Genomic DNA, 13,174 nt, shown 5'->3' with positions numbered 1-13,174 from the left:
TCATCCTTCCCATTTGTCCTGCTTACCATCATCACTGAAACTGAAAGAAAGTAAATCCTGAGAAGTATTAGAAGAAATCTTCCAATAGAAGCACTAGTTCTGTCTCCCTAAGGAATTCCCTTAATTTACAGGAATTTCCTCTTACTTCCTGTTTGGCTATGGGACAAGAAAAGAAGGGAAATATCTAATGGGAAATATATGGTGAAAAGATATCTGCAGGGGTTATAACCCCACCCTTGCTTGAGCAAAAAAAAAAAAAAAAAATTTTTGCCTATAGTTCCACTTTAAAACAAAGGTATTTTTTGTTTATCTGGAGGCAAAGCAAGGCCTCTGGGATCTCATAGGCCGTAGGAAAACAGTAGTAACCCAGGAAAAAGCAGCCAGGGAGATGGCCAGTACATCATTGCCTGGGAAGAGAGATTAGAGCAGCGTTTTTCAACCACTGTGCCGCGGCACACTAGTGTGCCGTGAGATATTGTCTGGTGTGCCGTGGGAAAAATTCCAATTTCATCTGTAACATGTGGCTTCGGCTCACAAATAGACCAATCATTAGAATCTAATGATTCAGTGGTCGGCAAGCCGCGGCTCGCGAGCCACATGCGGCTCTTTACCCAGTCTAATGCGGCTCTTCTGTGTGCCGGGCGCCTGCTCCCCTCCCTCCTCTCGGTCGGCCGCTCCCCTGCCTCCTCTCGGTTGGCAGCCCCAAAAGTCCGCGCGGACCTTTTAATCCGGCTTGCGGATGTGGCTGTCAGGATGTGTGTAGGCGGGGCAGCGTGCCGAACGTGAGGGGAGGGGAGCTAGGCTCCTCTCACAGTCCGCCCTGAAGACCCGAACGGCGCGGGAAGACAGCGAGAGGAACGCAAAAGGTAAGTGAATTGACACGGGGGACTTGGCTTACTAGAAGGGGGGGGGGGGGAATAGTACTGTGGGGGATGAAATACTATATGAGGGATGAATTACTTTATGAGGGATGAAATACTATATGGGGGGATGAAATACTATATGGGGGATGAATTACTATATCAGGGATGAATTACTATATGAGGGATGAAATACTATATGGGGGGATGAAATACTATATGGGGGGATGAATTACTATATGAGGGATGAAATACTATATGGGGGGATGAAATACTATATGAGGGATGAAATACTATATGGGGGATGAATTACTATATGAGGGATGAATTACTGTATGAGGGATGAAATACTATATGGGGGGATGAAATACTATATGAGGGATGAAATACTATATGAGGGGATGAAATACTATATGGGGGGATGAAATACTATATGGGGGATGAAATACTATATGAGGGATGAAATACTATATGAGGGATGAAATACTATATGAGGGATGAATTACTATATGAGGGATGAAATACTATATGGGGGGATGAAATACTATATGGGGGGATGAAATACTATATGGGGGGATGAAATACTATATGAGGGATGAATTACTATATGAGGGATGAAATACTATATGGGGGGATGAAATACTATATGGGGGGATGAAATACTATATGAGGGATGAATTACTATATGGGGGGATGAAATACTATATGAGGGATGAATTACTATATGAGGGATGAAATACTATATGAGGGATGAAATACTATATGGGGGGATGAAATACTATATGAGGGATGAAATACTATATGGGGGGATGAAATACTATATGAGGGATGAAATACTATATGAGGGATGAATTACTATATGGGGGATGAAATACTATATGAGGGATGAAATACTATATGGGGGATGAAATACTATATGGGGGATGAAATACTATACGGGGGATGAAATACTATACGGGGGATGAAATACTATACGGGGGATGAAATACTATACGAGGGATGAAATACTATACGGGGGATGAATTGCTATGGGGGATGAATTACTATATGGGGGATGAATTACTATGGGGGATGAATTACTATATGGAGGATGAATTACTATATGGGGGATGAATTACTATATGGGGGATGAATTACTATGGGGGATGAATTACTATGGGGGATGAATTACTATGGGGGATGAATTACACTATGGGGGATGAATTACACTATGGGGGATGAATTACTATATGGGGGATGAATTACTATGGGGGATGAATTACTATATGGGGGATGAATTACTATATGGGGGATTAATTACTATGGGGGATGAATTACTATATGGGGGATTAATTACTATGGGGGATGAATTACTATGGGGGATGAATTACTATATGGGGGATTAATTACTATGGGGGATGAATTACTATGGGGGATGAATTACTATATGGAGGATGAATTACTATGGGGGATGAATTACTATATGGGGGATTAATTACTATGGGGGATGAATTACTATATGGGGGATTAATTACTATGCTTACTATGGGGGAATATTACTATACTTACTATGGATGACACATACACATCATTCATCTACTCTTGGTCCGGCCCCCGGGTCCAATTATAAAATACTTTATTATTTCATAATAAAGTAATTATAAAATAATTTCTTTGTGTTTGATTCCTATTCAAGAGAATTACTTTATATATAGTCAATATAGGCACAGAGGTAAATTTTTTTAACATTTTCTAATGGTGGTGTGCCTCGTGATTTTTTTCATGAAAAAAGTGTGCCTTTGCACAAAAAAGGTTGAAAAACACTGGATTAGAGGATAAGAAAGCTCACTATAAGAGGCAACAAATACATGAGAGTATATCCAGGCAGATAGAGGTACCAAAAGAACATTGATAGGATAGCATGTCGGTTGACCCCCTAAGTCTGCAAATTCAGTGTTATCAGACAAGGGGGAGAGTGCCAGTCAAGGAGGATCAACTAATTAACTCAACCCTTCAAAAACTTGCCAGAATAAGTGTAAAAAAAAAAAAAAAAAAAAAAAAATTTTCAACCAAATTTGTTGGCCGTTTTTCGGGGTTTTGGCACAATTTTTTTTTTTTTTTTAATCGGTAAAGTTGGAAAAGAATCAGCCGTTTGGCCGATTTTCCCAGCAATGATGGGCAAATCGGCCGATCGTTTTACCGATAAAAAAAATCTGCGCATGAGCTGTGACCTGAAAAAGAAGGGGGAAAAAGAAGAAGAGGGGGAAAAAGAAAAAAAGAATTCCAGTCCGCTATTATATTTGACATGAAAAAGTATTGCGGTTGCAACAACGTATCTATTTGCATCCGAATAAAAACATCTGTATCCGAAATGGATACATTGTTGCAACCGCAATACTTTTTCATGTCAAATATAATAGCGGAGCTCTCCACAAGGGACAGAAGTAATTAAATGCCGGCCGTAGATGGGACAAAAATCAGCCGATTTTTTTTTACCATTGGCCTATTGAACGACCGTTTTTTTTTTTTTTTTTTTTTTTTTTTTTTTTTTTTAAAACGGCCAGTTTTGGACCAGTCTATGGCCTGCATTACTTTTATACATCCTAATATTTCAACACACCATAAGCATGCTTAACAATATTATATACAAATTTCAAAACATGGAAAAAACGTAATCTGGATCCAAAATAAAAGCACAATTTTCCAGAATGTGGTTGGATTTACCTGGAGATACAGATCTCTCGCACTTGTTGAGGGGTCAGAGCAAAGATGAAGAATTTCTCCTGAAATCGTTGCAGGCTGTTCTGGACTGAAAAACACAAAATCGGATCAATCTGCATTTGTCCAACTCTAAAACAAGTATTAAAAGAGAAGTATGGACTTTAAACACACACTGATCCAATGCTGCATCTGTCCCCTGCCACCTTTGCAGGGAGAACCAAGCAATCAAAAAACACTGCTGATTGCCCAGTCCTTCCCTCCATATAAGCTTGTAGGAGTTTTCATTTTGCTGTAGGAGGATGCAGAACCCCTGACCTCTGTCAGGGTAAGGGGGAAAGGGTAAGGGGGAAAGGGTAAGGGGGAAAGAACACAACCACCTCTAACTATACACACCAAACTGAGCATGTGCAGAGTGACTCCACACTATGTCTTACCAGGAGATAAGAGGGGGACAATGGAAGAAGGGGAGGATCAGAGAAGAAAGGATCAAAGTGTTTTAACAGATGATTAACCCTTTAGGTACCACAGTGAGTATAACAAGCATGCTTTACTGTATATACAGACCGATTTTACGGTTGTGGGTTTAGAAACACTTTAAGGTGGGGGCTGGATGTTCGATCCATAATTTTTTTTTTTTTAGGTAGGGGGCCTTGGTTTTGAAGTACTGCCAAGGCTTCCAGGACAATGTGAATTTTCCTCTGTTTTATGGAGGGTACAAGTGAGGTTGTCCATATGTAAAATATTAAATTGTAAAGAACCATTGGGATCTGGTGGGTGGTTGTTTACAGAGGATGGGGATGCATGATTTTGCTGTGTTCAGCATGTGGATAGAGAGATGCTTTGTATTTCTCAATGAGTCTCTCTCTGGGGTGGAGAAGACAAGACACAGGGTTCTGACTCAGGTCTACTGAAACCACTTTGTTAACCACTTCAAAACCGGACAATTTCACCTCCCTTCCTGCCCAGGCCAATTTTCAGCTTTCAGTGCTGTTGCACTTTGAATGACAATTGCGACACTGTACCCAATTGAAGTATTTGTCTTTTTTTCCCCCACACAGAGCTCTCTTTTGGCAGTATTTGAGCACTACGGTTTTTTTCCTAAACAAAAAAAGACCAAAATTTAAAAAAAAAAAAAAAAAACCCACACACGTTCTCTTAGGTTTCTGTTATAAAATGTTGCAAATAAGTAATTTTTCTTCTTCACTGATGTGCGCTACGAGCCCGAGAGGGCTGCACTGATAATCAGGATTTGTTTGCATGTGATCAGCTGTGATTGGACAAAGCTGATCACATGGAAAAGAACCAACGTCACTGGCTCTTTACCCTGATCGGTGATGCGCTATGTCTAAGGGACACAGATCACCGCCGATCTATGCGCGCCAAGAATGGGAGGACGTCAATGGAACCGCCATGTGTAAACTCATCCACCTAGAGCAGTGGTTCTCAACCTGTGGGTCGAACGACCCTTTCACAGGGGTCCCCTAAGACCATCAGAAAACACATATTTCCGATGTGTTAAAAGCAGCTAGTGTGTTAAAAGCAGCTAGTGTGTTAAAAGCAGCTACTGTGTTAAAAGCAGCTACTGTGTTAAAAGCAGCTACTGTGTTAAAAGCAGCTACTGTGTTAAAAGCAGCTACTGTGTTAAAAGCAGCTACTGTGTTAAAAGCAGCTACTGTGTTAAAAGCAGCTACTGTGTTAAAAGCAGCTACTGTGTTAAAAGCAGCAGTATTGGAGGTAAAACGACACTCATGAATTATAATTACTGGGTAAATAATTTTATGGTTGGGGGTCACCACAACATGAGGAACTGTATTAAAGGGTCGCGGCATTAGGAAGGTTGAGAACCACTGACCTAGAGGGAGATTTTGCTGATCTGCTTTTGAAATGCATCAAAAACACACACCACACCACCTGATGAGGTCAATGAATTCCTTGCTAGCTACATGGAAGCCAGAATATTTCCCCCACTTACCTAAGCTGGTGGGCTTGATAAGGACATCAAGAACATCATAAAATGGAAGACTTTTGAGATGAACATCTGGGTGAACAGGAGGAATTGGAGGCGAGAGCTGCTGGATGTCAAACTGAGGTTTGGTGTCCTGCAGGAGTACCATTCCTAGTGGAGACGCAGGAGAGTGAGGCATTACAGAGGTTGACGGTAACGAGTGGATGCCAGCAACGGCCAGATCAGAGTCCACTGAAGAGTTACTGTCCAAGTTAAAGACATTGGATCTGATGGAGGACAGGCCTGGTACACTGTCTAATGTCCGAGGGAATCTCCTCCTGTACAGCTCCTTGATTTTTATCTGAACAGCAGGACTGCATCCGTTCTTCAGCAAGTGAAGGGCCCTCATGAGAAGATCATGCTTGCGACCGCTTTTGTTGCGTCCAGCAAAGCCCAACAATACTTGGAGTTCTGACACTCGGAAACTGGATACCATATTCTAAAAGAAAAAAAAAAAAAAAGTCAGGAAAGCTAAACATAAATAAAGCTCTAAAAAGTAAATAAACAGAACAAATACTAGCTTGTACTGCTGCCTACACCACCAAACCTGCTGGGCTATAGATAGAAATTTACTTAACCACTTGAATAATAAACCTCAATATGCTCACTCTATTGCCAAAACAAAAATACTAGACTAAATAAAACAATCACAAAAATAACAAATCAATGAGAATAAATGCAATGTCAAAACTTTCCACGTGATATACTAGTGTCCAAAAAACAAAGTCACACTCTGAAGATATAAATCCAAGTCCTCACTATGGGCTATAGAAAGAAATTTACTTAACCACTTGATCTCTAGAAGGTTTTACCTCTTTCACGACCAGGGCATTTTTTGTTGCTATTCAGCAGTGCGCTACATTAATTGGCAATTGCGCAGTCATGCAACGCTGTACCCCAAGGAAATGTATCATTTTTTTTTTCACATAAAGAGCTCTTTTGTATATGATCACCACTGGGTTTCTTATGCGTCGGGTCCAAAAATAAATAGGATTTTTTTAAACATATCCAATAAAAGCAAAAAGAAAATTTCTCCATGAAGTTAGGCCAAAATGCATGTCCACAGAGCTTTCTTTTGGTGGCATTTGATCACCTCTGCGAGTTTTATTTTTTGTGCTATAAACAAAAAAAGACCAAACAATTTAGAAAAAAAAAATTATATTTTTACTTTTTTGCTCTACAACATATCCAATTGAAAAAAAAAAATTCTAATTTCATCATAAATGTAGGAGAAAAATGTGTTCTGCTACGTCTTTGCTGAAAAAAAATAAAAAAAAAGGAAATCAAAATGTGTAAATTAATTGGTTTACATTAAAGTTAGAGAGTCTACAAATGGAGGTAGATTAATACACACTTTTGTCCCAGGCATTTACCAAAACATATCCAAGCTATAGTCCTATAATGGATATGGGCTGAAAGTGCACTCTCAGGTTTAATTTTAGGGTATTTACATCCAAATTGGAGGAAGGGTTTAGGAATTACAGCTTCAAGAGCAGCCATCCCCCCATTTTTCAAGGGAACAACAGTAATTGGGCAATTGAACAAAAAGCTGTTTCATGGCCAGGTGTGGGCTACTCCGTTATTTCTTAATCAATTAAGCAGGTAAAAGGTCTGGAGTTGATTCTAAGTGTGGGATTTGCATTTGGAATCTATTGCTGTGAACATACATCATGCGTTCAAAGGAGCCGTCCATGGAAGTGAAGCAGGCAATTGTAAGGCTTCAAAAACAAAACAAATCCATCAGAGAGATCGCAGCAACATTAGGAGTGTCCAAATCAAGTTTGGTACATTCTGAGGAAAGAAGAACGCACTGGTGAGCTCAGCAACATAAAAAGGCATGGACGTCCACGGAAGACAACAGTGGTGGATGGTCACAGGATCCTCTCTATGGTAAAGAAAAACCCATTCACAACATCCAGACAAGTGAAGGACACTCTCCAGGATGTAGGCGTATCATTGTCAAAGACTACAATCAAGAGAAGACTTCACGAGAGCAAAGAGAGGGTTCACCACAAGGTGCAAACCATTCATAAGCCTGAAGAATAGAAAAACCAGATTAGACTTTGCCCAAAAAAAGCCAGACCAGTTCTGGAAAAGCATTTTTGGACGGATTAAACCTATTAATCTGTACCAGAATGACGGGAAGAAGAAAGTGTGGAGAAGGCTTGGAACAGCTCATGATCCAAAGCACACAACGTCATCTGTAAAACATGGTGGAGGCAGTGTGATGGCATGGGCATGCATGGCTTCCAGTGGCACTGGGTCATTGGTGTTTATTGATGATGTGACAGAAGACAGAAGCAGCCGGATGAATTCTGCAGTGTTTACAGATATACTGTCAGCCCAGATTCAGCCAAATGCAGCAAAGGTGATTGGACGGCTCTTCACAGTACAGATGGACAATGATCCAAAACACACTGCAAAAGCAACCCAGGAGCTTTTGAAGGAAAAGTGGAATATTCTGCAATGTCCGAGTTGGTCACCTGATCTCAACACAATTTAGCATGCATTTCACTTGCTGAAGGCAAAACTAAAAGGCAGAAAGACCCAAAAACAACTGAAAACAGCTGTAGGTAGAGCCTGGCAAAGCATCAGAAAGGAGGATACCCAGTCCTTGGTCATGTCCATGGGTTCCAGACTTCAGGCAGTCATTGCCAGTAAAGGATTCTCAACAAATTAAAATTAACATTTTATTTAGGATTATATTTTGTCCAATTACATTTGAACCCCTGAAAATGGAAGGACTGTATAAAAATGGCTTTAGTTCCTAAAATTTGTACTCGATATTTATGCTCAACCCCTTGAATTAAAGCTGAAAGTCTGCTCTTCAAAATTCATTTGGATGGTTTTGCTTTAATTTATTCTGGTGGCATACAGAGCTAAAAGTATGAAAATTGTGCCTGTGTCCAAATATATATGGACCTAACACACACATTTTTATATGCTAGTAATAGCAGCGATCAGCGACTTAGAGCGAGCCTGCGGTGGGCATTCGGACACTTGGTGTCACATCCCCAGTGACAATAATACAGTGATCAGTGCTAATAAAAAGCACCGACACTGGGCAATAAGAGGTTAACATCTGGTGCGATCTGTGCATTTTGTTGTGTGCTGTGTTTTACTAGGGAGGCATGCTGTTTTGTATCTCGCTGCTGTGCAGAGAGATACAAAGCAGCATCTCCATGCTGACAGGAGAGAGACCCGTGTTGTTTACACAGATCTCTCCCGTCGGCTTTCCCCGACCATTGCAGAGTAGGACATGATGATTGACACCTGTAGCCACCAACAGCAGCATGGGTAGGGCGGTACACACACAATTTTACACAGCCCTGCAGCAGTATTTCTGCTACAGGGCAGAGGGCAACTGCTTTAAAAAAAAAAAAAATCTCAATAAATGTATAATAACTGGATCGTGTGAAAGTTACAGCATCTATAAACGATAGTATATATACTAGAATTGATGCAGCTAAAATATTCTATGTTGGTAAAGGTGGTGATCAGCGACTTATAGTGAGACTGTAATAGCGCGATGGGTAATCTGGTGCCAACAGACACAGGTTGGGAAGGACACAGACATTGCTAGTGACACCAAGACAGGAATCGGATAAAATCCTGTACACTGTGTAAATGACACTACCTGGGAAGCGGTTAGCAGTTTGCTTAACAAGTGTAATGTGTGTTGCTTTTACTCACAGATCTGGCCGTTTCTTTATCCCTGCTTTTCAGGGAGAAGAAAAATTGCTAGTTTGTTGTATGCAGTGTTCTGTGTTTGTAAACATAGAACTCTGTGCCGTGATTGGACACAGCCGATCAGCTGGTTTCAGGCAAAATCATTGGCTGAAACCTGCTGACAAACGTGCGCTGTGTCCAATCACTGCACAGGTCAGGAGGGGGCATGTAAACCCAGAATTAAGCCTGAAACGGTCATGTTGCCGTGCCTGCACCTGCTGCCCGCTCACAGTACATGTACGTGATACCAAGTCAGCCCCCCCAGTGTCTGAATGCCCGCCACAGGCCCACTCTAAGTCACTGATTGCCGCATTTACTAGCATATAAAAATAAAAATGTGTTGAGACGATAACACTGTTCAACAGGTAAAAAGTTTTGGGCATACAATTAGCTAATCTTACATAATTTTGGGGTGCTGAAAACGAAAATGACCCTAAAAAATGTTGATTGGCTCTAGTTTCTATGATATATTCACCCATCTAATGACGTAAGCCATTCAAAATTATGATGCAACTTCAGCTGCATATTGCGCAATTGATACTGGTGACCAATAGAAAATTGCATGTATACTGAGATGATGCAATATTAGCCTTTAATTGCATCACTTCACTGCATAAAAGCTGCAGTATCTGTAGCTGATTGTAGTTCGACAGCGTCTTTACATTTCGTTTTATGCTTATATAGGCTACTCAGTAATGCCTCGAACTTGTGTGAATAAAGCAGATAATTTCTGCTATATCTGCGGTGAAATAACTTTTATCTCACAAAAAAGGAGGATAACAGGAATGATTAAGAAAGCCTACAACTTGTATTTTGGCTGCAAGATAGGAGACCAGGACAAGAGCTGGGCACCACATATATGCTGCAATTCTTGTGGGACGGCACTGGAGAAATGGTTGAATGGAAAAAAGGCATCTATGCCTTTCGCTGTGCCAATGATTTGGAGAGAGCCAACAGATCATGTTAGTAATTGTTACTTTTGTATGGTGCCTCCAATTGTAAAAGGGCTAAATAAGAAGAAAAAGTTATCTGTGCACTATCCAAATATTCCATCGGCAATACGTCCAGTTCCTCATGGAGAGGGGCTACCAATTCCTAAAGCACCAGAATCCTTCGTGGTTGAGTCAAGTGAGGAAGAACCTGAAGCGTGTAGTCACGTGCAGTTGTAAGAGATTGCCCTTTCCTCGAATACAAGAGAAAAGCCAAGAGAAGCAAAACCGACACAAACTGAAGACAAAACTAGTGAGAATCCTAAGTATTAAAATGATTCAACTTAGCTTATGGCTATAATTTTTCTTGGTAATCCTATGCAATATATTATGCCATTTAGGCTTTGTTATGTAGTCAATATCACTTGCTTTATATTTGTGGAAAGACATCTATCTATATAATTATTGTGCATTATGTAGTCATTACGCCTATAGTAGAAAACTTTCCGTTTACAGAAAAACTAGAGCCAATTGACAAATTTCATTGTTATATTTGAACTCAGAATGTGAAATTCATTAAGAAATGGATCCTTTTGTTTCAAAAACTGGCAAAAAATAAAAATTTGTTGAACAGTGTAATCAAGAACATACCCATTATGGTGGGGCTACTGCGAGAAAAGAGTATAAAAAGAGAATCCGATTACCTGAATTCCCTGGAAATACTAAGGTAAGCCAAAAGGCTTCTTCTAACATCCAAAAAACTCAATCTTTCCTCCTCCTCATTCACAGAAGCTGAACAGAAGGAAGGTTGGCAAAATTATATCTTGGGACCTATGAAAAGGAGGAGGAAACCTTGGGAAGGAAACTAGGATCCATTTTGAGAACAATCCTATCTTCAAAAACTGACAAAAAGGGTTCCCTGATGGAAAGTTCACTAACCCTACGGGCTGATGTGAAAGTTAAAAAATGTTTTGAAGACTTCTCCAGAGGTTCAAAAGGGACTAAGGACCAAAGGCTTTTGAGGCTGAAAGAGACCTGAAAGACTAAAAAGACAAGGCTCTCACTTTTAATGTGCTAACTGAAGGACCCTGGCCTGCCCCGTCCTGGAAAAAAAAAATCCAAGACTGCAGGGATATCCGGAGGACCCCGATCAGACAACCAGGAGTTGAATTTCTTCCATACTTTAGTATAAATAGCTCTGGTTACCGGCTTGTGACAATTCACCATCGTTTGCACTACCCTCTCATAAAACCCAAGCTCTCAGGAGCAGTTCCTCAGTAACCACCCTGCCAACCTCAAAGTCTTCACCCAAGGGAGATCAGATCCTCTCTGGAAGAAGGAACGGACTAAAGGATCCACAGCAAAGAGAACCATGGCCTCTTTGGCTAAGAACAGGGCCACCAGAAAGGGGTTGGTCTTTTCTGACAAACTTCAGAAGGACTGCCGGGATCAGTCTCACTGGAGGAGATAGCAGAGATTGAACTCCCACGCATTCGCGAGGGAATCTATACCCAAGGCCTGACCTTGCGGATTTAGGGAGAACTGACTGACTTTCCCGTTCTCTTGGAACACAGAGATCCACCACCAGCATGTCCCATTTCAGAGTGATGGTCACAAACACTTCATGGTTGAGAGACCATTCATTGTGCTTCACTTGAGGACTACTTAAGAAGTCCGCTAGGGAATGCTGCATTCCCTTCAAATGGATGACAGATATTGAGTACAAATTTTGCTCGGCCCAAGACAGTGTGCTACCCGCGATTGCTTGGAGAGGTGGACTTCTTGTACCTCGTTTACTGATGTACACCACTATGGTCACATTGTCTGAATGAATCAGAAGGTGACAACCTATTATGTCCATCTGAAACACATCCAACACCCACTGAACTGCCAGAAGTTCCCTCAGGTTTGAGGACCTCCGAGCTTCCTCATAGACCACGACCCCTGGGGCCACCCTGCCGCCTAGATGGGCTCCCCAACCAAAGCTGCTGGCATCTGTTGTGACGATAATTGGATCTGGCGTGGTCCACTCCAGATCTCTGCAAAGATTGCAACCAAACATGCCATCAAAGGGATCTCTAGATCCTGGAAGGAAGCCGGACTGGAAGATCTAGCAAAGTCCTATCTCCGTTTCAAATCCTCAGAAGAAAAACTGCAGTGAGCGCTGGTGGAATCTCACCCAGGGAGTGTCCGGGAAACAAGAGGTCATAAGACCCACTGGCTTCATGACTTCCCGTACTGAAATGACCAGATTGCTCTGCCAGCACCTGGTTCATCTCGAGACATGTTTCCTGAAGGAAGATCTTTCTTCCCGAGGAAATGTCGTATCCCAGATAGGCAACCCTCTGTGAGGGATTCAAGCACCACTTGTCTCTGTTGATGAGCCACCCCACACTCTGAAAGAAGTCCTGAGCAACCCGCAGATCCTCTCCCAGTTATTAATAACTGTACAAATAGGGAATGTTTGTAATAGATTTCATTCTGAGGGGGGGGGGGGCCAAAGCCTCTGCTAAAGATTGTGAAAATTCTCAGTGCTGACGCTAGACCGACAGGTAGGGGCCGACGCTGAAAATGATGGATCTCTGAACCATATTTCTGAAATGCAGGGTGTACGGGGATGTGAAGATACGCGTCCCTCAGGTCTATCATGGCCACAAAACAATCTGGATAAAAGGATGATCCTTACAGAGAAGATCCCATCCTGAAGTGCTTGTAAATGAATGAAATGAATGTAAATCCTCCTCATCAATTTCTAAGGTCTCTAGATGGCTTTAACCCCTCGCCTACCGGGCACTTGTATTATTTATTACATGTCCTTATATAGCGCCATCAATGTACGCAGCACTTTACATATATATTGTACATTCACATCAGTCCCTAACCCTCAAGGGGCGTACAATCTAAGGTCCCTAACTCACATTCATACATACACATACTAGGGACAATGTAGA

The 13,174-nt window shown here is 41.4% G+C and overlaps 1 protein-coding gene across 4 annotated transcripts in view; it reads right to left on the bottom strand.

Annotated features, from left to right (window-relative positions):
• The window catches only part of LOC149431296 (E3 SUMO-protein ligase PIAS2-like), a 48,712-nt gene that overhangs the window by 32,393 nt on the left and 3,145 nt on the right, over positions 1 to 13,174 (bottom strand). For all 4 annotated transcript variants that reach the window (XM_089665702.1, XM_089665703.1, XM_089665705.1 and 1 more), the window contains exons 2-3: positions 5,533 to 6,004; positions 3,564 to 3,648 (exon numbers count right to left, since the gene is read on the bottom strand). In XM_089665702.1, the coding sequence (XP_089521828.1) occupies positions 3,564 to 3,648; positions 5,533 to 6,004 (557 nt within the window). The remainder of the gene's footprint in view (positions 1 to 3,563; positions 3,649 to 5,532; positions 6,005 to 13,174) is intronic.

The sequence above is a fragment of the Staurois parvus genome, unplaced genomic scaffold (assembly GCF_062004578.1).
Source record: "Staurois parvus isolate SC_StPar_1 unplaced genomic scaffold, SC_StPar_1.0 ptg002299l, whole genome shotgun sequence".
NCBI classification, from domain to species: Eukaryota; Metazoa; Chordata; class Amphibia; order Anura; family Ranidae; genus Staurois; species Staurois parvus.
The sequence above is the reverse complement of the archived record's forward strand: the minus strand, read 5'-3'. Positions and strand labels throughout refer to the sequence as shown.